Source organism: Zeugodacus cucurbitae, chromosome 3 (genome assembly GCF_028554725.1).
Source record: "Zeugodacus cucurbitae isolate PBARC_wt_2022May chromosome 3, idZeuCucr1.2, whole genome shotgun sequence".
NCBI lineage: Eukaryota > Metazoa > Arthropoda > Insecta > Diptera > Tephritidae > Zeugodacus > Zeugodacus cucurbitae.
Window position 1 is genome coordinate 11,521,080 of NC_071668.1, and position 26,927 is coordinate 11,548,006.

At 38.7% G+C, this 26,927-nt stretch overlaps 3 protein-coding genes across 11 annotated transcripts in view; all 3 read right to left on the reverse strand.

Moving 5' to 3' along the window:
• Positions 1-853: 853 nt before the first annotated feature.
• On the reverse strand, positions 854-1,538 carry LOC105210789 (protease inhibitor-like). Its single transcript, XM_011181932.3, has 2 exons — positions 1,358-1,538; positions 854-1,221 (listed from the first exon to the last, which is right to left on the reverse strand). Exons 1-2 carry the CDS (start codon positions 1,431-1,433, stop codon positions 1,061-1,063), a joined length of 237 nt encoding a protein of 78 aa, XP_011180234.1. The 5' UTR covers positions 1,434-1,538; the 3' UTR covers positions 854-1,060.
• A 4,851-nt stretch (positions 1,539-6,389) lies between these two features.
• LOC105210788 (spleen trypsin inhibitor I) lies at positions 6,390-9,534 on the reverse strand. Its single transcript, XM_054227709.1, has 3 exons — positions 9,173-9,534; positions 8,621-9,109; positions 6,390-6,648 (listed from the first exon to the last, which is right to left on the reverse strand). Exons 2-3 carry the CDS (start codon positions 8,739-8,741, stop codon positions 6,461-6,463), a joined length of 309 nt encoding a protein of 102 aa, XP_054083684.1. The 5' UTR covers positions 8,742-9,109; positions 9,173-9,534; the 3' UTR covers positions 6,390-6,460.
• A 1,469-nt stretch (positions 9,535-11,003) lies between these two features.
• The window catches only part of LOC105210784 (cGMP-dependent protein kinase, isozyme 2 forms cD4/T1/T3A/T3B), a 133,420-nt gene continuing 117,496 nt past the window's right edge, over positions 11,004-26,927 (reverse strand). For all 9 annotated transcript variants that reach the window (XM_054226865.1, XM_054226864.1, XM_029039389.2 and 6 more), the window contains 5 exons: positions 20,708-20,944; positions 20,492-20,641; positions 19,747-20,366; positions 19,493-19,682; positions 11,004-12,369 (listed from right to left, as the gene is read on the reverse strand). In XM_054226865.1, coding sequence (XP_054082840.1) covers positions 12,204-12,369; positions 19,493-19,682; positions 19,747-20,366; positions 20,492-20,641; positions 20,708-20,944 — 1,363 coding nt within the window. In that variant the 3' untranslated portion in view covers positions 11,004-12,203. The remainder of the gene's footprint in view (positions 12,370-19,492; positions 19,683-19,746; positions 20,367-20,491; positions 20,642-20,707; positions 20,945-26,927) is intronic.

Sequence of the window (26,927 nt, forward strand, 5' to 3'; positions counted from 1 at the left end):
TTAGAAATTGTTTGTGAAATAAAATATTAAAAAAAAAAAAATTAATTAATTAACTTTAATGCATTTTTACCTCATTGTTGGTGTTCCCATTGTAAAGAATACTGTCGAGTTAACAGTTCTTGGTTAGATGAAAATCTGGGTCCGTTTTGGTGCCGTAGAAAGGTCGGCCATCGGAAAGACCTTCGTGAAGTCCAGTGCCTGACGGCCTTTGCTCTTGCTGTACTGCTTTGCTTTAACTTTTTTGCACTGTGATCCACTAGATAATCAGTGTTAGAGCACTAAACTGTATATTTAAAAATCACTTTATATGCTTTAGTCAGAGTACGAAAAATTTTTAGTTCTTATTATAGAAATATAAGAATTTACGAAAGTATAAATTTTGTAATATTTTTCTCAATAATTCTCATCCCAGATACGATCTCCGAGAACATATAATTCTCATCGCAGATACGATCTCCGAGAACATATAATACTCCCTATATTTACACTCTCTTTGTTGGCTTAGGTTGGAGGAGAGCGCGCTCTCTGTTTCTTTGTTTATCGCGGATTTTTTTGGTTATCTTTCATGCTTAAATCAACTATGAACGATCGTTTGTCACTTACACCTCCTCACTGGGTACGAAACTGATCAGTGCTTCAGCTTTTTGCCACGGGGTATACCTACATACCTATCAATTTCACATAATCTGCAACAGGTTGCTTGCTAATAACCATTTCTCGCTAATAATTTTAGATCTTATTTTTTTAATTGCACATAAAATCCAATTAATACCGAGTAATTAAGCGCGGACACATTCCACTGTTTCTTTTGTGCAATATTATATGTATGTTGGTATGTAAATAATACACTGTGTTTATTTATAAACAAATGTTGCGCAACTTAACGATTTATTAACAAAAATGAAATAATAATTATTCAACAAATACTCATACTCATACTCATACTTATATGTATGCATACTCCTTTGCATTAACGACAATTAAACGCACCGATATGATTCAACAACGTTATTACGATTGTTAAATTTATCGATAAACGCTAGTTGTTGTTGCATACACTTTAGAGGCAAAGCTTCTCACACTCCTCCTTGGAGTCGAAGCGATTGTCATTGCCCTGACAGCCGCCATAAATGAAGCTCTCACAGGCCTTCGACTCGTTGTTGTAGAAGAATTTCGGATCGGATTTGCGGCATGGACCCACCTCTTTGGGCTGCGAACAAGCTGTGCACCGAAAACAAAAAGAAAACATAGAGACATTAGTTTGAAGAAAGTGAAAGGTATTGAAAAGTGAAAAATGTATGCATTGGCTGTTAATTGAAATTTAATTAGTTGGCAGTTTACTCAATAAACTACTCACCCGACTTGTCTACGGTTTGTGCGCTAGCGCACAACAACAAAGCGATCAAAGCGAATATGAAGAGAGTGCATTTCATCTTGCTGCTGTTTATTGTAATTTACTTGATGTTGAACGTAATTAGTTGTTGTTAATACGTTGACAGACGCTGTGCTACTGAATGCCAGTAAGCCCTCGAAATCAATGCTTATATACAAGTTGAGGGCGCTGTTGAGCGGCCGATGTTACCTGTATTAAAATCGCATATAAGTATGTATGTATGTGTGTGTGTGTGTGTGTGTAAAAATAAATTCTATAAGTGTGAAGCCAAGCAATGTAAAGTCAACGCTGCAAATTGCAAATACTCAACGCTGTAGTGTTGTTGTAGTTGTATTGATAAGTGAATCCCAGCCTTCAGCTGATTTTGCAATTAACGCCTGTTTGCCGGTGCACACATGTATACACACAGACATTTATACGCTCTTCACTTCTTTTGTTTGATTCGAAAACTTGACCTACGGTCAACACCGGCTCCGGCATATGCTAAACAGAAAGGAAATAATAAACAATAATATACGAGTATTTGTGTGTGTACCTGTATTCATCCACTTGTAGCCCAATTTAGAATATAATAGAATAATAAATATGAGAATTTTCGGCATAGACTTAGATAAGGTAACTTCGAGATGAATTGAGACATTAATTAAGACAAATCGAGCAGAAGAATACAAAAAAAGAAATAATTGGTCCCACACTTTGCTTTATCGCACAATTTAAATTGTTTGTTGTTGTTGCTGAAATTAGTAAAAGAAACAAAAAAAATTGTGTTTATTTTAATTTTTGTTTTCTTAGTTTTCTCAGTTTTGCATGAACAAAAGTTAATACAAAAATGGTAAAACTTGTTTCGTTAAAGTCTTTTGCACACAACTTCTGTTATTACGTTACTCTTTGTGGGCTTCTCTGAATTTCAGCGTTGCGTAAAGGATAAGTGCATCCTACATATGTTTGTATATTTACGTAGGTGTATTCGTTTATTGCATAATCAGTGCAAGAGTAACTTCAAATAGCTTTATTCCTTTTTGTAATTAACTGTAAGGGCCCTTAAGCCAAAAATGCATATCATTAACGCATGCGCGTTTTTTAAACGTATTTTAAGCCGATGTAACAGTCGAAGGGTTCGAAAATGTGCTATCTAAACTTCATTAACGAGAACTTTTAAAAACGTAACTAATAACTCTAAATAGAGGGAGCTCCATCCGATCCACAAAGACCAATATATGAGGACCAAACATCCGATATAAAAAAAAAATCCTAAAATGACAGTAACTTTTGAGAAAATATCTTTTCAATCCAAATAGTTCTTCCAGCTGTGATTAATAGCTTTGAAAAGTCCCAACTTCTTCTTTTAAAAACAAATACTTTCTTCAGACTTATATAATTACTCGTATTATGAGACAACCAAATTTTCATTAGGAGGCCCTTATGTAATGATTTGTAGTTCATTCGTCTAAATACGATCGGGTAATTATATAGCTCTAGGAATTGGCAGAAACCAATTTCACCGATTTGCTATTTTTATATCCAGAATTTCACTTTGGCAATCAAAATTGGATTGTACCTCCGGGAACATAGTATAAGGAAAGATGTTCTGCTGTGTTTATTTTTTGCCCAGATTTTATCGATCGCTTTCGAAGTAGTTCAGCGACGGCATTAACGAAAAGCGGGAAGAATTTGTTTACGATTATTATAGAAGTTGACAGTTTACTACGCTTATGACATTTGTCTGGCTCATTCATTTCGAGAATTACAACTGTTTAAAGAAATACGATCAACTCCGAAGTTAGGTACTTTAATTTTGGTTTTAGTTTGGTTTAGTTTACTAATCCGCGCTAATCTGAAGATCTCTGCTTTCTCTTTCTATATTCTGGACGAAGAACTGGAACTAGAAGAAATGTGGGAGATTTGTATTATAAATGTTAAGCCCAGATAATAAAAAGGTTATTGTGGTTCCATAATGTGTTGAGTTAATATGGTTGAACTTCCTTTACTCGAATCACTATAATCCACATAAAAAACTTCGAGTTAGAGAGACTATCGAGTTACGGAAGGTAATTTGTGAGAAATTTTACTTCAATTGTCAATTCAAGAGTGTGAGTTATGGAGAACTTCGAGTTATGGAAGTTCAACTTTATATTATTTTCAAGACCCCCAAACTATGATTATTTCGTTTTTCATTGCTATAGAACTTTTATTTAATGAGTTACGGTAACTAAAATCGAGGTTTCTAAAATTTTCATACTAGGGATAGATTCACTTAATAATTTATCGGAGAACTGCTCATTATTAACTTCCCAGATATTTTTATATGCACAACTGATCAAAAATTTACTATTTTGTTTTTTAATCGATCAAGCAACTTTTAAAATAGTTACTATCCTATTCTAATTTTTACTCGCAAACCCGATTATTAATTTTATTTATTGATTCTAAACTCTTCCTGAAAGATGACTAGCTTCGACCAGTTGAAATTAGTTGGAGAAACTTTGAAAACAACCGGTCAGATTTCGATAGACTACTCACAGGTACTGAAATTATTTGGTATCCATTCTAGGAAGAGAGTTTTAAAAAATTCATTTCAAAATGCAGAAGGTTTAAACTATATAAAAACCCTTATATTCACTCATAGTGCGCCTAGTCTCTATATAAAAAAGTTCTCACTGCAAACCTCGACGTTCTTACTTTTTTTACTCGCTCGGAGTTGCGAACGCTTCTATTGCAAAAATTATCAGTGTAAATAGAAATAGTTTTGTTAATTTGCTACTTTAATTATTGTGTTAATTTAAATGGAAATTTAACTGGCAGTGAAATAAGTTGCGGCAGAGAAATAGGGTGCAGCACACTTATAGCTGATTCTATAATATTCACTTGTTATATTGATATTTTGGTAGAATACTGAGTAATCCATAACAATTCAGTTAATTGCTATATAATGGCGTATTTTTTGTGATTACCCTTTTTACATTTAATTAGTTGCTTGCTATTTGAAAATTAAGACATAGAATAAATTAATTCTATCCATAAAAGATTCGTATTGAAAATATTTCGTTTCATAGTAAGGTATATCAGTTTAGGTTTATTGGGTTCAGGCGACGGGATTAGGAAATTATATTGTGTTCTGCTTCAGACCTGAATGTTTCTCTATTGTTCTATACTTGTTCTTTATAATAAGAGATCGAAGAAGAGTCTAATTATCACATTATTTTCTAGTCCATAACTAATATTGTTGATCGCAAATTTTTGTTATCCAAACGGTAATCTACCAAATGTAAAAATTATGCGAGGAAACCGGCATGGGCTTATCTTGAAATCGATCGGGATATAAATAAACTAGAAAAAAAGCTGCCAATTACGACCTACCCGAGTACTCTCATCTTGAAATGACTAATGAATCATGATAATTAAAAACTGCAACTAAAATTTCTGTTCCACTAGCCTAGTGATAATTATAGTTTACACATAAACAATATAATTAACAGTTCCCTGATCGCAAGCAAATATTTATTGCCATAAAATGTATTGAATAAATACATTTATGTATGATAGTTTAAACAATTTGACTGAATTAACAAGTTAAATGGTTGGTACGAGTTAATCTACAGTACTTAATGAATAAACATATGGATTACAAAGTATATATATATGAACTAATTGTAGCTGTCACTATCGAATAATTCGTTGATATTCCAAACGACTCAGAGATTTTTCAGTTTTAATTTGTTAATATTTTATTAAATTAAGTTGGGTTAGGTCTGGTAAATCTAGCTGGCGAGGCGTGCACTGAAATTACGTGCAATTAAATCAACTATTTTTATGGCTTTCACTAATTGTTGGATAAAATTAGATGGGATAGGTTAGGCTCATAATTAAAATAGTAGTTACAGCGAAATATTAGTCATTCCCTCTTTGGTAAGCTGGTTTTGCTATTTATTTTTGCGAGAACTGCCCACGGACAATACGAGAGCAAAGAAACACAGTTCGTGTCGATATTTATACTTCCTTTGGCCCGAAATTCTATTAAATCATCCAAAGTTATGTTGAGATGGGAGTACATAGCATCTGGGAACCCAAAAGTTCTCCCGATAGACTCCACCCGAAAAGCAACTAAAATTATGTAAACTATCGTACATACATATATTATTCGATATTCGGGTTCATCAAAATTCTGCTTCTTGCATAGGCACCTACCGGTTTTTTTGATTTTAGACGGACAGATGCTATTTAAACTCGAGTCAGTTGAATTAAACAGATATCAGGCAGGTCTGAAATTAGTCCTTTTATTGCTTCTGTTTCTTTAGGCTCTGAACGGTTTCACTAAACAAGTTTTTACATTCTATTTATCTTAGTCTCAATTGGCCTATTGGGTATAAATTATAGTATGTGACATATTCCATATAAGTGCTTACATCATGGGTGTTGTTTTCTCTATGTCAAATGACTCAGTCACTCGTTAGTTAAAATCTAAAAATCATCGGCAAAAATTAGCAGTTAATAGTTCGGGCAATTCCCAATTATAACATTTGTGTTAATTGTAACTGTAAATGCGTTTTGAATATATGGATGATCTAGAGTTCGACATATGTACGTATGGCATCCGTTTATCAAATACATTGCAATTGAATGCATCTAATAAGTCTGTAATTGAACCAACACAAAATTTTAGCCAAGACTCAAAACACCACGATCGGACTACAGTACGACGGCTAAATTAGGTACTTCTCAGACACAAACCATATGATCATAGCATAGTACGAAATAAAGATTATTATTTTTGACGCAAACCTAAATGTGATCTTGCTATTGGTAGTTGGAACCATCAATAGTCAAAAGTAAATATTTCTTGTATAAAAAGCAGCACTTACCAAACGTAAAAATCAACAAATAGAATTACTTCAAAATATTTATTAATTACAATATAATATTTTAAATAATATTAAAATATAATTGTTTATGTATTTACATATAGATATACGTATCGAATTAAAAGTTGTTTTTCAGCTTTATTTTTAAATTCGGAATGATTTCTTTATTATTTTATAAATATTTATACTGGTCTTTTCGAATGCACATTTAATAGCGCATTATTGGCATATTATCGCGTCGACATTCCTCGAAGGTGAGAAAATGTTTCGTCATTGTATTCGCTGAACAGCCGCTGGTATAAAGGCTCACACAATTCCCGGTGGCGGCATTGTAGGCATAACGTAGTTGCTTGTTGTCGCAGAGCAATGGCATTGGTGGTAATTTACATGCGGGAACTAGAAGAAATGTGGGAGATTTGTATTATAAATGTTAAGCCGAGATGATAAAAAGGTTATTGTGGTTCTATAAGGTGTTGAGTTAATATAGTTGAACTTCCTTAACACATCACTATAATCCACAAAATACTTCGAGTTAGTGAGACTTTCGAGTTACGGAAGGTAATATGTGTGAAATTTTACTTCTATTGCCAATTCAAGAGTACGAGTTATGGAGAACTTCGAGTTGTAGGAGCTCGAGTTATGGAAGTTCCACTGTATTTTCAAAACCAAACAAATTATGATTGGTTTTGTTTTTCATTTCTATAGAACTTTTATCTAATAAGTTACTGTGCATAAAATTTTTTTATTTTTTATTTTTTATACAAGGGATAAGTTCACGTCATAATTTATCAGAATTCCGAATTTATTTTAGCTGAAAGGGTTGTCCTAAAAACTATTTGGAGGGCGTTTTATACTATTACAATAACAACACCTTTGTACTAAGTAACATTATAGAACTAAAGATAAAAATTATTTCACTTAAAAGTCAGATATCTGAAGGAAAGTATTTTAAGTTTTGTTTTAATAAAAATCGCGGCACAATTCCGATTACTATGGCGCCGCGATCTGATTACACCGTTGGAAAGAGGACGTCCTCCCGATTCAAAAATATATAGGGTAATAGGTACTGCCTAGTTTTCGAGATATTCCGCTTTAAAGATAAAAAAATCAAAATTTTTAACTAGCTATTTCACATAACTATTTAATACACTTTAACACATTTTACGCACTTTTTTTACCTCAAATTTATTAAATAAAACTGTAGGCGTTGCATTAAATGTACATTTTACCTTTATTATATAATTTTAAAGTTAGAATTATATGTTTCAAAAATCACTTTTCACTCTCAAATTTATGTGTTTACAATTATGCGGAAAACGAGCGCTGCCACATTGTAGATACCATATATAAATTCATCCATAAATTCCTCTTTTTGTGAAAATTCCTCTTTTTTGCCAAAATTCCTCTTTTATTTAACAAAATAAATTTTCAAAAATCATATCGATGACAGCCGTTTATTTTGCTAATACTTGTATTGGCTTGACCAGAAAGGAGTTCTACGCGAAAAAACTTCGAACACACCTGGTTTTGGCTCGATCAGGGTAATTTTTTTGAAGCGCGGCCGGAGGCCGCCTGTGCAGAAAGCAGTTCTACGCGAAAAACTTCGAACACCCCCGGTTTTGGCTCGACCAGGGTTAGTTTTTTAAAGCGCAACCGAAGGCCGCCAGTGCGGAAAGGAGTTCTACACGAAAACAACTTCGGACATCACTGGAAAGATTTTTTATATACATACATCCTTGATGCAGAAGAGAGTTCTACGACAAAAAACTATGATATGCTAATAAATAAAACACAGTCATTAAAAAATCTATCATCTATGGTTTCTAACATGTGGCAAAGCTCGTTTTGCTCGTGATTTTTAAAATAAGTAATTTTTCCTTAAAAAATCTTAAATAAATCTATGTTTTGAATTAAATTGAATGTTAATAGTGTAATTTTCAATATGCAAAATGTGAAAAAATAGTGTTACAGTGTGTGAAATTCCATGTGTTACTTATAGAAAAAATTGGACTTTTAAACATGAATATTTTAAAAACTATAAGACTATCCAGTCAAGAATATTTATATATATTCCTGCTCTGGAGAGCCTCCTCCTTCACCCGATACCCCATTCCGATGGGAGTTGTCAAACCCCGACCGCCAAAGTAATCGGAATCGTGACAAAATCGCCACCTTACGGACCACCTTGTATCAACAGACACCTGTCATACAATAATATATTCATTTACATATTGCAATTTAGCTGCTTTTTGAATATTATTTTCATACAAAATTTTAAATTAATTTTGACCCAAAAACAATATAGCTATTTTACAAAAACAAATAGATATATGACTATATAAATATTTATAAACCCACTACTACGTACCAGATCGATTGACGGCGAGGCTATTATCAGCATTGATCTTTTGTGTTGCGCCGCTGAGTAAAAGCAGTAAGACAATGGCTCTCAGTAACGGTAAAAAGTCAAATCGCTCAAAATGCGGCATGTTGTTGTAATGCAGCTTTTCTGTTGGTAGTGTATTCTTCCTACTGCTTTTTCAAATCTTTCACTTAAATCACAAAAGTGTTAACTCCAAGCTCACTTAATAAGGATACTTTATAAATAGCACAGTTCGGTTACGGCTCACTTTCGAGTTCTAATTGCAGTTTTCCATTTGCCACATACTTTTAACGCTTCTTTGCCGCTGCAAGCGCTGCAGACTATTCGGATTTCCACAGCACGAATACGAATTTCAATGATTTTCAACACTTTCTAGTGCAGAACACACGGAGAACACTTTCGGCAGAACACACTCTCACTGCCGCCCCGCACCTGCCTGCAATTGCATTCGCGTTGCTTCGTATTGCGCCGCAGCTGTGACAACAAATTGCAATTATTTGTATTAAATAAAAATATTTCGTTTAATTTATGTCTAACTTTTCGAAAACACTTTATTTTCGAATGGTTTTTCCAATTTTATTTTATTTTTATATTGATGTTGACTTTCTTTTCTTTTATCTTCGCGTGCACGCGCACCTTCAGCGGCGTGGTTGGTTGACAAGCTTCTGCTGTACAAATGAATTATTCTAATTGCGAAATGAGTAATGCAGATTCTGCATTTTCTTCGGCATAACTAGGTGTTGTTATTGCGATTTTTGTTTGTACGTTATTTTTTTTGTTTTGTTATGCTTTGTTTTTTTTTTTTTTTGCTATTTATTTAATTAAATTGAAGTAACAAGCGGCACACGACAAAAGCGAACGCTGCGAAAACTTCGAAAATGTACATGTTTCGTTCTAGTGTTGTTTACTGCGATCGCACGTACGGCAAATGGGGAGGAAGCATGACAGTGATAACTCAGTAGACATTTGTTTTAAAGAAGTTGTTTTTTTGTTTATTTTTTTTTTTTTGACTATTTAACTTTGCGGAACTACATTGGCCACGTAACTGTGCTGGCTGACACTGTGTAGAGTATTTAACCAAGCAGTGTTGTTGTTGTCTTTATGCGTCGCACTGTGGGTTATTTTACCAAATTTTGCTTGATTTGGATATTCTCATTGAATATTAAATATAATAATATGAGTAAATAAATATAATTATTAAATACAAAAATAATACATTAATATATGTATTTTTAAAAATAAAATAAATAAATAAAATTAACAAATTTAAAGAAATATAAAAAATTATTAATTGAGAATATTAATTATAATTACTAAATTAATTAGTTTAAAATATATTTTTTTATAAAATTCTATGCCAATTTTTTTCTTTAGGTTATAAAATTTTGTTAGTTAAATAACTAGATTAGGTAGGTTAGGTTAGTAGGCAGATCCTTGTATATGCAAAAGGATCCCACTTAGACAGTTTTGAGCGCTGACCTTTGTGATACCAATAAACTCTTTAAGATTCAGCAAAACGTTTAGAATCTGTTACGAACTTCTTTAGTCGGCTAATATCAATAGCCAATTCGATGGTGAGCATACCAAGGTATTTCAACCTCAGACTGGCAAAAGCTGGACAGTGGAGGAGGAAATGCTCAGATGATAACACCTCCTCCACCTTCCTCCAAACAGCTTTGGCAACTTGCATCTGCCAGGATTTCAAGTCTCAGCGTATGCGCAGCAATTGGACAATGTCCAGTAAGCACACCAATGAATGCACCGAGATATAGCTTGTTAAGAGAAAGCATTTCAAAGGACATTTTACGCTCCACAGCTGGGCAAAAGGACCGCGCAACTGCACACGTGCTAGTTGTTGACTAGCGCTTGGTGAGCTCATGCGTTATCCGTTTGTCCAGCCGTCTTGCGCTAGTGGACCATGAACTGCCAACCCGCTGCCATTCCGACGTCAATGCAACTAGGGTGCCCTGTCTTGCAAACTTGTCCGCTTTACAGTTACCAACGATTCCATGGTGACCGGGTATCACCACGAGTCGGATAGCAAAATAGCTAGATATTCCTATTGATAGAGTTCTGAGACACTCCTTAACTAACTACTTTAGCTAAAATTTTTGAATTTAGCAATGATATTACAACAACAACGCTTAGAATATTATTAATTATAATTAGTTTAAAACACTTTTTTTTATAAAATTCAATGCAATTTTTTTTTCAGGTTATAAAATTTTGTTGGTTAAATATCTATTCTACCTAAAATTTATGACAATGATATTACAACAATAACAACAAAACAAATTTATGATATTTTGAGGTTATGGATTTTTTTTTCCAAAATTGAATCGAAAAAATATATGAAAAAAACTCCACATTCATAGTTGTTCATCATTTTATTCATATACATACATACATAAATTTACAATATATATAATAGATATATTTAGTTTAGTTTATATTTAAATTTTAAAGTTAGTAACTAACAAATATTTTCGTAGATATTTAAATATTTTTTCTTTGCTTTACAAATCATGCAATTGTATGCGATAAAAAATAACAAAAGGCACTTAAATTGTTGTATATTCTATTAATTTCTATATGTTTGCATATTTGCATCTACACTTGTGTGGCAACAAACGCTTCACTCACAAATTCAACAAGTTTAAAGGTTAGAAAACTAAAACTAAGTAGTAGTTATGTATATATATAACATTTATATTAATTTATATTATGTAAGCTTGTATTATGCGTTAAACCCTCAATATAGTATGCTTGCATGTATATACATATCTATGTAGATTTTTTTCATTAAATGTATGAGCTTTTATAAAAATTGACCACATACATACATTCGAATATATAATTTTTTTTTTCAAATATTACAAAAAAATTATTAAACAATTTCATAGTTTTTACATTTTGCCCACACATTTCGTATAATCTAACATTAAAGCAAAGGTTTCGTTGTTCATAATATACAGTTGCGTATACCGAAATATGTATGTATGTATGCCATTAAATATAAGCATTAAAAACATGAAACCAATATACACAATATTTTCAGCAAATTAATAGAAAATAAAATAAAAGTTGTGTGTATTCTACTCCTTTTTTGAGTCAATACATACATACAAATGTTGATATGTATGAAAATATGCAATTAATAAAAAATAATTAATTAATTAAAATTAATATAAATTCTTTGCCAGTACACACTAAAAATATATTTATGTGTATATATTAATATAATTACGAAAATTAATTATTTTTTAGCAATAAATGTAGTACTATATGTATGTGTATATGCAAAATTATGCAGCTCTTTAGCAGTAGTTACATAATTATATGCGCGCTCTTAACAGTGTAGTGTTTAGAAACAGCAAAATATTGTTTTTACAAATATTTTCCCTTTCCTCTTCTTTTTTAATATAACAGCCAAAATTTATTTATTATGTATGTGTATGTGCATTTTTACAGTGTTGCATTTTGGCCTTATTTTTTAAACTTATTTCAGCATTCATTATTATTAAGATATATAATAAATTTTTTGATTTCCCACTCCATTGACCTTCATTTAAAAGTCTTTATCCCAACCGGTTAAGTCATCTGGCGGTGGACCCTCTGGATCTGGTGGATAAGCATCGAAATTGGTGGTGTCTACGACGCTCTTAACGGTCGGCCTGATCGGCGGCTCGAGTGTACGGTTTTGCAGACCCAACCAATAGAAGCCATCGAACCATCTGTAAGTATAGAAAATATGGTATTAATTATTATGAAAAAAAAACAACAAATATTTGCATTATTTTGTATCGCTAAGCTTAAGTATTAGTAACTGATGTTGTATGTGGTGATTTGATGTGTTACATACGCACCTTTTTCCTCAGCACACTATATTAAATAGTTGCTCCTCCTTAGTGCATAAATTTTGTATGTTTTTCTTTTTTTTGTTAATCGCAAGCATTTTAAAAGAATGAAAACATTTTATATAAAATGACAAAAATTGTTGGATGCATTGGTTTTAAATAATAATTTTAATTTTTAATAATGTATATTTCATAATTTATCGATTTCGATGAATAATGTCGATTGTACATTATGAATTTATGTATAAAATAAAAAAAATATATGTATGTATATGGGGAGGGCACCGCTTACGCGATAATTCGCTAATCTATAAGAGCGCGAGGATCATTTGTCCTTCTTAGTATTTGACGCCAATTGGTAATACCGAGCGAAAACAGGTCACTTTCCATTTGGTCTTTCCAACGGAGTGGAAGTCTCTCACTTTCTGGGCTTCCACCAGCTAGTGCTGCATGGAACACTTTCAGAGCTGGAGTGCTTTCGTTTAATTGAATAACACCCAGTGCCAGGGAACAGCCACCGAGACGCGGAGAAAGCCACTGAGAAGCAACTGAAAAAGCCGCTGAGAACCGGGGAGAGGCAGTGAGAACCAGCAAAGCCACTGAGAACCAGGCAGAGCCACTGAGAACCAGGAAAAACCACTGAGAACCGGGGAGAGGCAGAGAGAACCAGAAAAGCTACTGAGAACCAGGAAGAGCCACTGAGAACCCGGAAGAGCCACTGCGCACCAGAAACGCCACTGAGGCCCAGGAAAAGCCACTGAAAACCGGAAAGAGCTACTGCGAACCGGGAAAAGCCACTTAAAACCGGGAGAGCCATTGAGAACCGGGACGAGCCACTGAGGACCGGGAAGAGCCAGTAAGAACAAGGAAAAGCCACTGAGAACCGAGGAGAGCCATTGAGAATCGGGAAGAGCCACTGAGAACCGAGGAGAGCCATTGAGAACCAGGAAAAGCCATTGAGAACCGGGGAGAGCCAGTAAGAACCAGGAAAAGCCACTGAGAACCGTGGAGAGACATTGAGAACCGGGAGGAGCCACTGAGAACCGGGAAAGGCCACTGAGAACCGAGGAGAGCCATTGAGAACCAGGAAAAGCCATTGAGAACCGGGGAGAGCCAGTAAGAACCAGGAAAAGCCATTGAGAACATAGGAGACCCATTGAGAACTTAGGAGAGCCATTGAGAATCGGGAAGAGCCACTGAGAACCGGGAGGAGCCACTGAGAACCGAGGAGAGCCATTGAGAACCAGCAAAAGCCATTGAGAACCAGCAAAAGCCATTGAGAACCGGGAAGAGCCACTGCGAACCAGGAAGTCATTGAGAACCGAGGAGAGCCACTGCGAACCAGGAAAAACCATTGAGAACCGGGGAGAGCCAGTAAGAACCAGGAAAAGCCATTGAGAACATAGGAGAGCCATTGAGAACCGGGGAGAGTCAGTAAGAACCAGGAAAAGCCACTGAGAACCGAGGAGAGCCATTGAGAACCAGGAAAAGCCACTGAGGACCAGGAAAAGCCACTGAGGACCGGGGGAGCCATTGAGAACCGGGAGGAGCCACCGAGAACCGTGGAGAGCCACGAAGAACCAGGAGAAGCTACTGAGAACCGAGGAGAGCCATTGAGAACCAGGAAAAGCCACTGTTAACCGGGGAGAGCCATTGAGAACCGGGGAGAGCCAGTAAGAACCAGGAAAAGCCATTCAGAACCGAGGAGAGCCACTGAGAACCGCCTCTGCAAACCAGAGAAAGCCATTGAGAACAGAGGAGAGCCATTCAGAACCGGGGACAGCCCCTGTAAACCAGAGAAAGCCATTAAGAACAGAGGAGAGCCATTGAGAACCAGGGAAAGCCACTGCGAACCAGGAAAAGCCATTGAGAACAGAGGAGAGCCATTGAGAACCGGGAAGAGCCACTGAGAACCGGGGAGAGCCCATATAAACCAGAGTAAGCTAATGAGAACCGAGGAGAGCCACTGCGAACCAGGAAAAGCCATTGAGAACCGAGGAGAGCCACGAAGAACCAGGAAAAGCTACTGAGCACCAGGAAAAGCCACTGAGAACCGGGAAGAGCCACTGAGAACCGTGGAGAGCCACTGAGAACCGAGAAGAGCCATTGAGAACCAGGTAAAGCCACTGTTAACCAGGAAAAGCCATTGAGAACCGAGGAGAGCCACTGCGAACCGAGGAGAGCCATTGAGAACCAGGAAAAGCTACTGAGCACCAGGAAAAGCCATTGAGAACCGGGAGGAGCCACCGAGAACCGTCGAGAGCCACGAAGAACCAGGAATAGCCACTGAGAACCGGGAAGAGCCACGAAGAACCAGGAAAAGCTACTGAGCACCAGGAAAAGCCACTGAGAACCGGGAAGAGCCACTGAGAACCGAGGAGAGCCACTGAGAACCGAGGAGAGCCATTGAGAACCAGGAAAAGCCACTGTTAACCGGGGAGAGCCCCTGTAAACCAGAGAAAGCCATTGAGAACCGAGGAGAGCCACTGAGAACCGGGAACCGCCTCTGCAAACCAGAGAAAGCCATTGAGAACAGAGGAGAGCCATTCAGAACCGGGGACAGCCCCTGTAAACCAGAGAAAGCCATTAAGAACAGAGGAGAGCCATTGAGAACCAGGGAAAGCCACTGCGAACCAGGAAAAGCCATTCAGCACAGAGAGCCCCTGTAAACCAGAGAAAGGCACTGAGAACCGAGGAGAGCCATTGAGAACCGGGGAGAGCCAGTAAGAACCATGAAAAGCCACTGAGAACCAGGAAAAGCCACTGAGAACCGAGGAGAGCCATTGAGAACCAGGAAAAGCCACTGTTAACCAGGAAAAGCCATTGAGAACCGAGGAGAGCCACTGCGAACCAGGAAAAACCATTGAGAACCGGGGAGAGCCAGTAAGAACTAGGAAAAGCCACTGAGGACCGGGGGAGCCATTGAGAACCGGGAGGAGCCACGAAGAACCAGGAGAAGCTACTGAGCACCAGGAAAAGCCACTGAGAACCGGAAAGAGCCACTGAGAACCGAGGAGAGCCACTGAGAACCGAGGAGAGCCATTGAGAACCAGGAAAAGCCACTGTTAACCAGGAAAAGCCATTGAGAACCGAGGAGAGCCACTGCGAACCAGGAAAAACCATTGAGAACCGGGGAGAGCCAGTAAGAACTAGGAAAAGCCACTGAGGACCGGGGGAGCCATTGAGAACCGGGAGGAGCCACCGAGAACCGTGGAGAGCCACGAAGAACCAGGAGTAGCTACTGAGCACCAGGAAAAGCCACTGAGAACCGGGAAGAGCCATTGAGAACCAGGAAAAGCCGCTGAGAACCAGGAAAAGCCACTGCGAACCAGGAAATACCCTGGTGCTCAGTGGCTCTTCCTGGTTCTCAGTGGCTCTTCCCGGATCTCAATGGCATATCTTGGTTCTCAATGGCTCTCCCCTGTTCTCAGAGGCTTTTCCTGGTTCTCAGTGGCTCTCCCCGGTTTTCAGTGGCTTCTTCTGCTTCGCAGTGGCTTTTCCTGGTTCTCAATGCCTCTTCACGGCTTCTCCCCGGTCCTCAGTGGCTTTTCCTGGTTCTCACTGGCTCTCCCCGGTTCTCAGTGGCTTTTCCTGGTTCTTACTGGCTCTCTCCGGTTCTCAGTGGCTTTTCCTGGTTCGCAGTGGCTCTCCTCGGTTCTCAATGGCTTTTCCTGGTTCTTCGTGGCTCTCCACGGTTCTCGGTGGCTCCTCCCGGTTCTCAATGGCTCTCCTCGCTGCTCAGTGGCTTTTCCTGGTTCTCAGTGGCTTTTCCTGGTGCTCAGTAGCTTTCCATGGTTCTCAGTGGCTTTTCCCGGTCCTCAGTGGCTTTTCCTGGTTCTCACTGGCTCTCATCGGTTCTCAGTGGCTTTACCTGGTTCTTGCTGGCTCTCCTCGGTTCTCAATGGCTCTCCCCGGTTCTCAATGGCTTTTCCTGGTTTTCAAGGGCTCTCCCCGGTTCTCAGAAGTTTTTCCTGGTTCTCAATGGCTCTCCCCGGTTCTCAGTGGCTCCCCCGGTCCTCAGTGGCTTTTCCTGGTTCTCACTGGCTCTCCTCGGTTCTCAATGGCTCTCCTCGGTTCTCAGTAGCTTTTCCTGGTTCGCAGTGGCTCTCCCCGGTTATCAATGGCTTTTCATCGGTTCTCAGTGGCTTTTCATGGTTCTTACTGGCTCTCCCCGGTTCTCAATGGCTCTGCTCGGTTCTCAGTGGCTTTTCCTGGTTCGCAGTGGCTCTCCTCGATTCTCAAGGGCTCTCCCCGGTTCTCAGAAGTTTTACCTGGTGCTCAGTAGCTGTTCCTGGGGCTCTCAGTGGCTTTTCCTGGTTCTCACTGGCTCTCCCCGGTTCTCAGTGGATTTTCCTGGTTCTTACTGGCTCTCTCCGGTTCTCAATGGCTCTCCTCGGTTCTCAGTGGGTTTTCCTGGTTGGCAGTGGCTCTCCCCGGTTCTCACTGGCTCTCTCCGGTTCTCAGTGGCTTTTCCTGGTTCTTACTGGCTCTCCCCGGTTCTCAATGGCTCTCCCCGGTTCTCAGTGGCATTTCCTGGTTTTCAGTGGCTTTTCCTGGTGCTCAGTGACTCTTCCTGGTGTTCAGTGGCTCCCCCAGTCCTCAGTGGCTCTTCCCGGTTGTTAATGGCTCTCCTCGGTTCTGAGTGGCTTTTCCTGGTTCTCAGTGGCTTTCCTCGGTTCTCAGAGGCTTTTCCTGGTTCTCAGTGGATTTTCCTGGTTCTCAGTGGATTTTCCTGGTTCTCAGTGGCTCTTCCCGGTTTTTCACTGCCTCTTTCCGGTTTTCGGTGGCTTTTCCTGGTTCTCAGTGGCTCTCCTCGGTCCTCAGTGGCTTTTCCTGGTTCTCAGTGGCTCTCCCCGGTATTCGGTGGCTTTTCCTGGCTCTCAGTGACTCTCCCCGGTTCTCACTGCCTCTCCCCGGTTTTCGGTAGCTTTTCCTAGTTCTCAGTGGCTTTTCCTGGTTTTCACTGGCTCTCCCCGGTGCTCAGTGGCTTCTTCTGGTTCTCAATGGCTCTCCCCGGTTTTCGGTGGCTTTTCCTGGCTCTCAGTGGCTTTTCCTGGTTCTCACCGGTTCTCAGTGCCTTTTCCTGGTTCTTACTGGCTCTCCCCGGTTCTCAATGGCTCTCCTCGGTTCTCAGTGGCTTTTCCTGGTTGGCAGTGGCTCTCCCCGGTTCGCAGTGGCTCTCCTCGGTTCTCAGTGGCTTTTCCTGGTTCTTAGTGTCTCTTCCCGGATCTCAATGGCATTTCTTGGTTCTCAAGGGCTCTCCTCGGTTCTCAGTGGCTTTTCCTGGTTCTTACTGGCTCTCCCCTGTTCTCAGAGGGTTTTCCTGGTTCTCAGTGGATTTTCCTGGTTCTCAGTGGCTCTCCCCGGTTTTCGGTGGCTTTTGCTGGTTCTCAGTGACTCTCCCCGGTTCTCACTGCCTCTCCTCGGTTTTCGGTAGCTTTTCTTAGTTCTCAGTGGCCTTTGCTGGTTGGCAGTGGCTCTCCCCGGTTCGCAGTGGCTCTCCTCGGTTCTCAATGGCTTTTCCTGGTTCTTCGTGGCTCTCCACGGTTCTCGGTGGCTCCTCCCGGTTCTCAATGGCTCTCCTCGCTGCTCAGTGGCTTTTCCTGGTTCGCAGTGGCTCTCCCCGGTTCTCAGTGGCTTTTCATGGTTCTTACTGGCTCTCCCCGGTTCTCAATGGCTCTCCTCGGTTCTCAGTGGCTTTTCCTGGTTCGCAGTGGCTCTCCTCGGTTCTCAAGGGCTCTCCCCGGTTCTCAGAAGTTTTTCCTGGTGCTCAGTAGCTGTTCCTGGTTTTCACTGGCTCTCCCCGGTGCTCAGTGGCTTCTTCTGGTTCTCAATGGCTCTCCCCGGTTTTCGGTGGCTTTTCCTGGGGCTCAGTGGCTCTTCCTGGTTCTCAGTGGCTCTTCCCGGATTTCAATGGCATATCTTGGTTCTCAGTGGCTTTTCCTGGTTCTTACTGGCTCTCCCCTGTTCTCAGAGGCTTTTCCTAGTTCTCAGTGGCTCTCCCCGGTTTTCAGTGGCTTCTTCTGCTTCGCAGTGGCTTTTCCTGGTTCTCAATGCCTCTTCACGGCTTCTCCCCGGTTTTCAGTGGCATTTACTGGTTCTCAGTGGCTTTTCTCTGGTTCATAGTGGTTTTTCCTGGTTTTCAGTGGCTTTCTCTGGTTTACAGGGGATCTTCCCGTTTCTCTCTGCCTCGGTTTACAGTTGCTGTTCCCACTACCGCTCCCCGGTTTTCAGTGGTTATTCCTGGTTCACAGTGGCTCTTCTTGGCAGTTACTTTTCCCGAGTTTCAATAACTCTCCCCGATTTCCCGTAGCTCTTGCTTGTTTTTAGTAGCTCTTCCCGGTTCACACTACTCACTCAGCGGCTTGCCTCTCCTAGGTTCCCTAGTTTTCACTCACGCACGAAAAGGCAGTTTTAAAAAAAGTGAATATGGTATCCATGCAAAACTAATACGGCTGTGTGAACTGTTGTTAAGCAACATCAAAATCTCCGCCAGGACCCGAAAGGACCTCTCCGAGCTTTTGAAACGCAACGAGGTTTTTGACTGAGTGTTTCTCTTTTGTGCAACTACTTAAATCTAATGCTGGAAAAATAATACGAACTGCAGAGCTAAATAAAAAGGTACAATCTTCTATAAGTATGTACAACTGCAAGCGAACGCAATAAAATTGATGTCATCGGCCGCAACAATCACGCCGTTAGTTCTGCTTTTTCCAGGTGTCCTCCACTTTGTTGAAAAGATCAGATGGAAAAGGGGACCTCGTTTCGCTTGGTATTGCCAAATTGCAAGAAGGCGAAATGAACGGTGCGCTCAAATAAATTCGGCTATAATCGGTAAGTGGTGCACATGCCAAATACATACGTATAGATACATATATACATACAGATATATGGGTGATATTGAATATTTACATTACTAACTGAAGTGTTAAAATGTGTTCGAAAATTCGAAAATGAAATGATGGCGATATGAAAGTTTACTACATTCTAACGAACTTACCGATGCTTCTGTATTTCACTAATACCACCGCGTTGATAGCCCAAACGCTCAGCGGGATTATCGCGACACAGTTTCTTGATCAGATTGCTGGCATTGCGTGTAATATCGCGTGGAAATTCGATGGCATCAATACCCTTCAGTATAATATTGTAGGTACGCATTGGATCCGAGCCGGTGAATGGTGGCGTGCCTGTTAAAAAGCATAGATTTAATTAGCAAGTAGTAAAAATAGCTTAATAATATTCTATAATCACCCGTCAACAGCTCAAACATCAGCACACCAAGTGACCAGTAGTCGGCGCTAATATCGTGTCCCCGATTCAATATCACCTCAGGCGCTACATACTCCGGTGTGCCGCAGAATGTCCACGTCTTACGGCCGGATTGCAGTTTCTTGGCAAAACCGAAATCCACCAGCTTCACATAGCCCTTCTCGTCGAGCAACAGATTTTCCGGCTTCAAATCACGATAGATGATGTTGCGTGAGTGCAGGTATTGGAACGCCTCCACCACACAGGCGGTGTAAAAGCGTGTGGTGGCATCATCGAATTTACAACGATCACGTAAGATCGTCCACAATTCGCCGCCCAAACAGCTTTCCATCAGCATGTACAAATATTTGCGATCCTTAAACGTTTTGAAGAGCTTCACAATAAATTGACAATTGGCCTCGCCCATAATCTCCTTTTCGGACATGATATGCTGTTGTTGGCGTGTCTCGACAATTTGTGACTTCTTCATTTGTTTCAGCGCAAACGAGCGGCTATTATCACCGTTAATTTGCACCAACTCCACACGACCGAAACCGCCAACACCGAGCGTGGCGATTATGCGCAAGTCGGTCAGTTTCACATTGTCGAATTCCTCATTGATTCTGCAAAGAACACACAAAAAACAAAAGAAGAAAGTAAATCAATTAATGCAGAAGAATGGTGTTATACCGCTGTTGCGTGCAGCACATTAGCGTGCTTCGTGTTTCGTGCTTTTCTTGTGACTTACTTTTTACGCTCGCCTATGCATTCGTCATCGTAGCGATGTTTAATTTCATCTAAATTCGATATGAGTTGGTTGAACGTCTCGCGATCGATCACCAGGCAAGTAACGCCATCGGCGGAATCACATATAATATTCGCTGTGCGCAAGTCATCACTGCAAGAGAACGTAAATTATTATGGTTTATTTCAATTGTAATTCATTATGTTTGCGACGCCTCACCCTTGCAACGCCTTCTCGCCGAAGAAATCACCTTTGACGAGCGTGCGTATGAATTTCTCTTCCTGCGTATCCGGCTGTTTGATTGTCACACGCACTTGCCCCTTCGATATGATGAAGAAGGTATCACCGCGTGCGCCTTGACGCACAATATAATCACCCATCTGGTAGTGGGTCTCTTCGAGCACATCTGAGATTTTGATGAGTGTATCTTCGGGCAGATTTTTGAAGATCGGTACACTGGAAGTGGAAAAGGGGAAGAAATATGAGTAAAGAAGGTTTAATATGTTATTATCTATATTTATGAGATTAGAAAGTGTTTCTCAAGGAGATTAAGTAAAACTTGAGAGTAGAAAACTTAAAAGCTTTGGAGCTATTCCTTTAAGTGTTTAGTTCAAATTTTTGCTGTGTTGTACTGATGAGGAGGAGTCTTTAACTTTCTCGTAGAAAAAATCTAGTACTTTATGAGTCTTCTACCAATTCCATACTAATTACTATGAAAATTTAGACATAATTTTTATACAGTTTGCTGACTTCATGTAATTGAGTGAAATAGTGGAAAATTATCAAATAAAAATAAAAATAAATAAATAAAAATAAGACGCAGTTTGACTAATCGCTCAATTTTCTCTATAGTTTTTAATTAAATTTTCGCTACTTTAATAGACCCGGTACAATAAGACAATATAATTAGTGAATATGAAAATGGAAAATGATTTTTACAACTAATTATGGCTTTCATAACATTTTCCATATTAATTCAAAAGTGCCCCTAAAAATATTGATATGCAATTTTACAACTTAATTGCTTGCAATACAGGCAATACAACAATAAAGATAATTGTTTGTTGTAATATTGGTTGATAGCTTTCCGCACGGTTGCACCACACGCCAAAAGTCAAAGGTAAGCTCAAGTATGCATCGCTCGGCGTTAGGGGGCTCCAGGCGCATGAAATTCAGCTTAGGCCTGCCTTAAGCTACATCGAAAAAAACCCCACATAGGCTAACTTATGAACTCTTCTGCAGTGGAAGCGCGCTTGGCTATCATTTTGTGAGCTCGCAGGAGTGCGACGGCTGCTGGCTGACTGACAAGCGTGTAAAACTTGTCGTTTCAACGCTGCGCCAATTTGTGGCGTTATTTAAAGCTTTTTTGGCATGTTGTTTTGGTATTTTTTTTTGTTTTAATTTTTGTAATTTTCATTTGCTAATAAAATGAAAAGAAATCTCAAATTTTTTCACGGTCATTAACCGGGACGCTGGCGTGTTGATTTCAAGCATGTGCTTAGTTCCACACATGCTTATCCATTTACATTATGTACTTTACATATTGGACGAGTTGACTGACAGCTATTTGCTTAGCTGGCAAGTGTTGAAACGATACTTGAAATATATGTACATGTATGGAAGATGTTTTTTTGTGATACGAGAATATTACTTTTTGAGGAATTTGTTGAAAAGTGAAAACTTCTAATTTCAAAGAAGCGGGGATCATTAAACTTTGTAAAGCAAATGACGCTCTAAGATTTGACGTAAACTTTAGACAGGGTTGTATTTCTTCGAATTTCAAAAAATATACTAGGTGCCACCGTTTTCGGTATCTCAAATTACTAAACGAATAATTTTTAGAACCATACAGAAGAGAGCAGTTCATTCCGAGCTGCTTCTATTATATAGTTCCTCATTTGAAAAGATCTGTTTATCTATTGTTTCACTCATAGACCGCAAAGACGGATGAATAAATTTGGAAATATTCCATTACAATCCGCTAATGGTGGAAGCTAGATGGATTGATGACAACAGAGACAAGATTGCAAATGGAAAGGCCATATGGATCCCTACGTCTGAAGAGAAAACGTTTTGAAGTACGCAGGGTAACTCATACCTTGAGATTCAGTGAAGAAATATGGTCTGTCGTCATTACAAAGATGGTATACTGTAGCTTAGACAGTCAGAATAGAAACCATTGTTTAATCAAGCTTTTAATTACTGCTTCACTCAGAACTTTGTCCAGACTTTTCCAGTCGCCAGCACATTTCCTGTTGTCGAATGCTAAGCGACTGATCGAGTTTGAGAAAAAATGTTAGTGAGTTTCATAAATATAATACATACTAGCAGACCCGGCCACACGTTTTTGTGGCTAAGGTATACAGCGTTATAGCCGATACATTTTAAAATGATTGATAGATATTATTGTATCTGTATTAAGCGTAAATCATCATAATTTGTAAAACATTGATTTTTTTAATCGTATATTGGAGAAAGTAACAAATTACCAGATTTCATAGTTGGCTTTATCTTGGCTTTGGTGACGATATTGATTACCTTCTTCACAGCCAGTCTTGTTCTATTGCAAAGTTTGATGTTGATTTATGTTACGCAGCATGATGACAACTCACACTACTTTTAATCGCAAGTGAGTGGGGATAGTCCAGAAATTTAAAATAGTCTGTGGGATAATTGAATACGTCATCCTGGTTTGTAGCTGTGTCAACTCTCCTTTAACGAAATTCTAAATTATCGCATTAAGATCGAAGAGATCCTTGTTTTTTTACCACCAATATAGGTCATTCAATCAGCCATTTATGTTTATTATATTATGGTTTCATGTCAGGAATAACACGATGAATAAGCTCCTCTTTCGAGGCCATGAAGTGACAGAAAGAGAATGTGATTAGTTCGTCAACAACAGTTGATCCGTTGTCGCGTAAATCTTTTAAAGTCCTGTGCAGTACCTCCAGCCACTTGAATATCTAGAAAATCTTCTTTATAACACTTTTTTTTTGGCGATTTTGCAGACTGGTGTTTCGTTGATTTGCAATTTGGAGTAATTTCAAGGCCGATTTGCCGTTTATCTGCCTACTAACAGGTGCCAAGTTGCCCCTATTCCCATTATAACTGGGCGTTGAAAATTAGTGATATTGGTTCAGGATTTACCTCAACCCGCATGTACTATGTATGCTGATTTTCGTTATTCTATTGGACTCCATTTCAAATTGTGTGTAATAAAATTACATCAATAAATTGCGAGAGTATAAAATGTTCGGTTGCCTTTCCCTACTTGTTACAAATTGTTTTGGGCTATCGACAAAGCCTTATACAATTGAACAATGATAAAAATATTTTAACAAAGCAACAATGACAACTTTCAAAATATAATTATTTTTTGTTTTGTTTTCTTTTTTTTATAATTTTGTTGTAAATTCAAATAAAATCATCTTATTGTTATCTTCCTCACAATTTTTCCATATTTACTTACTTTCTAATCCTTCTCTGGCCTTCCATAAATATTTCAAAACTAAAATTAGCCAGATCGGGTAGGCCCTTCTCGACCTTTTTCGAGACTAACGACACAAATTGTTTGTATGGGGGATTAGAAAATTGTGGATTTAAGACTTTTCCAGGCAATTTTTCTAAATTTTCTCTCCGTAAGAACCATCCCGGTACCTCTAAAAACATTCTAAACAAAGAATTTGCGAAATCGGTTCAGCGGTTCTCGAGTTATGCGCTTAGCAACACATTTTGCGATTCATTTTTATATTATAGATATAGAATCCAAAGGCAGGTCAGTTATCTGAAACCACGACCGAATGTAAGCCTTTCGGAATCAGTATTTATATTATATGAGATACCATTTATCGGTATTCTTTAATACATACGATAAGCAAACATTTGAGTGATCGGATTCTAATAAATACTCTGCGATTAATCAGTTTACAAAACCTTAAGCTATTTCTCATGTAGACCTCTAGCTCTAACAATATTCTATTGTCCCGTTATAGGTCTTTTGAGTTTTAAGAATTTGAGAAACTCCGATCTTGCTTTTCTAACGCGATCATTAAGCCCTACTTTCAGCATAAAAATTCCATCAGGGATGCAAACAACCGCTCAAATGTACATATTGCTTGGATGAGCAATACATTTGCTACTTAGCCCACCGTCGCTAATAGTAAGCCGCATGGCAACTTGCTTAGCACGTAAGCGTTAGTCCATGCAACACAACAGCGTGTTGCGCAGCGCGTTAGAGAAAGTTTGTACAACTTATAAAATTTCGCAAATAAATGTAGAAATAAAACAAAAAACATTTGACGATTGGCATCGATCACTGATCGAATTGTCTTATTGCTGTTGAGCGACAGTGGTGGCAAACATTGACGCGATCCTTAAGACACGTTGAGACAGCCAACACTCACATCAATGTCAGAGTCGTGTCGAAAAGCAGGCTGAATGCGATGCCACATGTGATGGCTGCCAGTAGGGGTACACACTCCTACTCACACACGCATACATATGTGTGAACAGATGTTCATTACTATGAATATGCACATTTTGCCAAGTTGCATTTGCAATGCGTGTTGCAACCATAAATGCACGACGAGGGAAGCATTTTGCCATGCCAAGCTTTGCTATTTGCTTTGTTTTGGACTAAACCGCATGTGTTCGGCTGCCTGACTGCCTGTCTGCCTATCTGCTTGCCTTTGATGGACGGCAATAGCGAAACATTAACATTTATTAACAGTTATCATAAAAACAACATATTAGTGAAAAATTGTTGGCGTTAATGCAACTTGCCACACACGCACACCGGCTTGGTATGTGGCGCAATGTTAGACCTGCTGCTGCTGCAGGCATTTTCACTTTTCTACTTGTACAGAGATTGTACATACTAAATACCTTTGTAGGTGTATATAAAGTCAATGTCGAAATTTATCACTTTTGTGATTTTTAACAAACACAAAAGAGGAGGTCTCGAACATATGTCTCGTTGTATTAGATCAGATAATGTTCCGTGTAGGAATCTACTATTAGCAGTTTCGGAGTTTGAGGCTACAAAACAAACAACTCATCGATGTATGCCGTTCTTACTCCCGAACAAGCAACCCTTTATACTATCCAACCCTAGATATGAGTAATCTTGGTTACACTTAAAAAGTGAGTTGTAGGATAGTTTAGCATTATGATTCCCTAACCCTGGGTTCCCCACAATTATCACACGTTTGAACTCAATATAAGAGACCTATATGTTAATCTGGTAATTTCACCGAACTACCGAAAACAGCTGTTTAGGAAGTGTACTTAATATTGTATAGATCTCATAACGTCGAAACCATAACATTATAAATAAAATAACGACCATTTAAAGATCCACGCTTTTCTAAAGACCCATATCTAATAATGTGTTAATAGGGTAACCGATACAAGATCAAACACTTCTAATAATACAGTGGAACTTTTCCAACTCGAATCACCATAATCCACAAAAAAACTTCGAGTTAGAGGGACTTCGAGTTATAGAGAAGTTCATACGATATATAGGGAATTTTTTAAAATTCTGCCTCGATAGTAAAATTTTAAACTTTGAATTATGCCCTGGTCGAAAAGTTCGATTTATGGAAGGAAATTTGTATGCAATTTGACTTCTATTGTCAATTTAAGAGCTCGAGTTATGGAAGCAAATTTGTATGAAATTTGATTTCTAAACGCTAATGCCAATTCAAAAAATCGAGTTATGGAGATCTTCGACTTATAGAAGTCAAGTTATGGACTATGGAGAAGTAAAAAAAAAGAAATCAAACCGAAAACTCAGGGATACTAACCGATGTGGAGCGGTAAGGAGGGATTCACAAGATTTAAATATCATCAGTATTAAAGTTCAACTTTCAACCAATTCCAAAGGATAGGTATTTAAGTATTCAAAACTAGAAACCCGAACAATTTAGAGAGTCACTGTGATTATATTAAAAATAGTATAAAATATTTTCAATCGAATATTTCACTAATACTGAAGGTATTAATTACAGTGAGCCCATACCGCTTGCAACAAACTCTAAAATGCCCAATGACCAGAGGTACACACAGAGGCTCAGTGGTGAAAAAAGCTTAAAAAAATGTCGCCGCTTGTAATGAGATATTCTCAGGTTCTCACATTTCATTGCAATTGTAAGTTTGTTTAGTTTGTATTGAATGCACAACGATGTTGTTGTTGGCTTAAACATGGTACGCACAGTACGTGTGAGGTCAATCACTTGACCATTCACTCCACGCCGTAGAAGATTTTTCGAACAAAAGACGTTCCATGTGAGTGCTCAAGGTAAATAAAGCCGTTTGCTGAATAGAATTATGTGTGACTGTAGTTGTAAGGGTACATGAGTTATGGTGACGATGTTGTAACTCTTTGTTGCTTAGATTAAAAATTGAAAGTGAACGCTTGGCATATTGCCTAACC

Excerpts from the sequence above, each read along its gene's own strand:
- LOC105210789 (XM_011181932.3), bottom strand. The coding sequence starts at position 1,433 with ATGAAATGCACTCTCTTCATATTCGCTTTGATCGCTTTGTTGTTGTGC. Across the intron at positions 1,222-1,357 it reads ACAAACCGTAGACAAGTCGG|CTTGTTCGCAGCCCAAAGAG; the intron begins GTGAGTAGTTTA and ends TTCGGTGCACAG.
- LOC105210788 (XM_054227709.1), bottom strand. The coding sequence starts at position 8,741 with ATGCCGCATTTTGAGCGATTTGACTTTTTACCGTTACTGAGAGCCATT. Across the intron at positions 6,649-8,620 it reads CCTCGCCGTCAATCGATCTG|TTCCCGCATGTAAATTACCA; the intron begins GTACGTAGTAGT and ends CATTTCTTCTAG.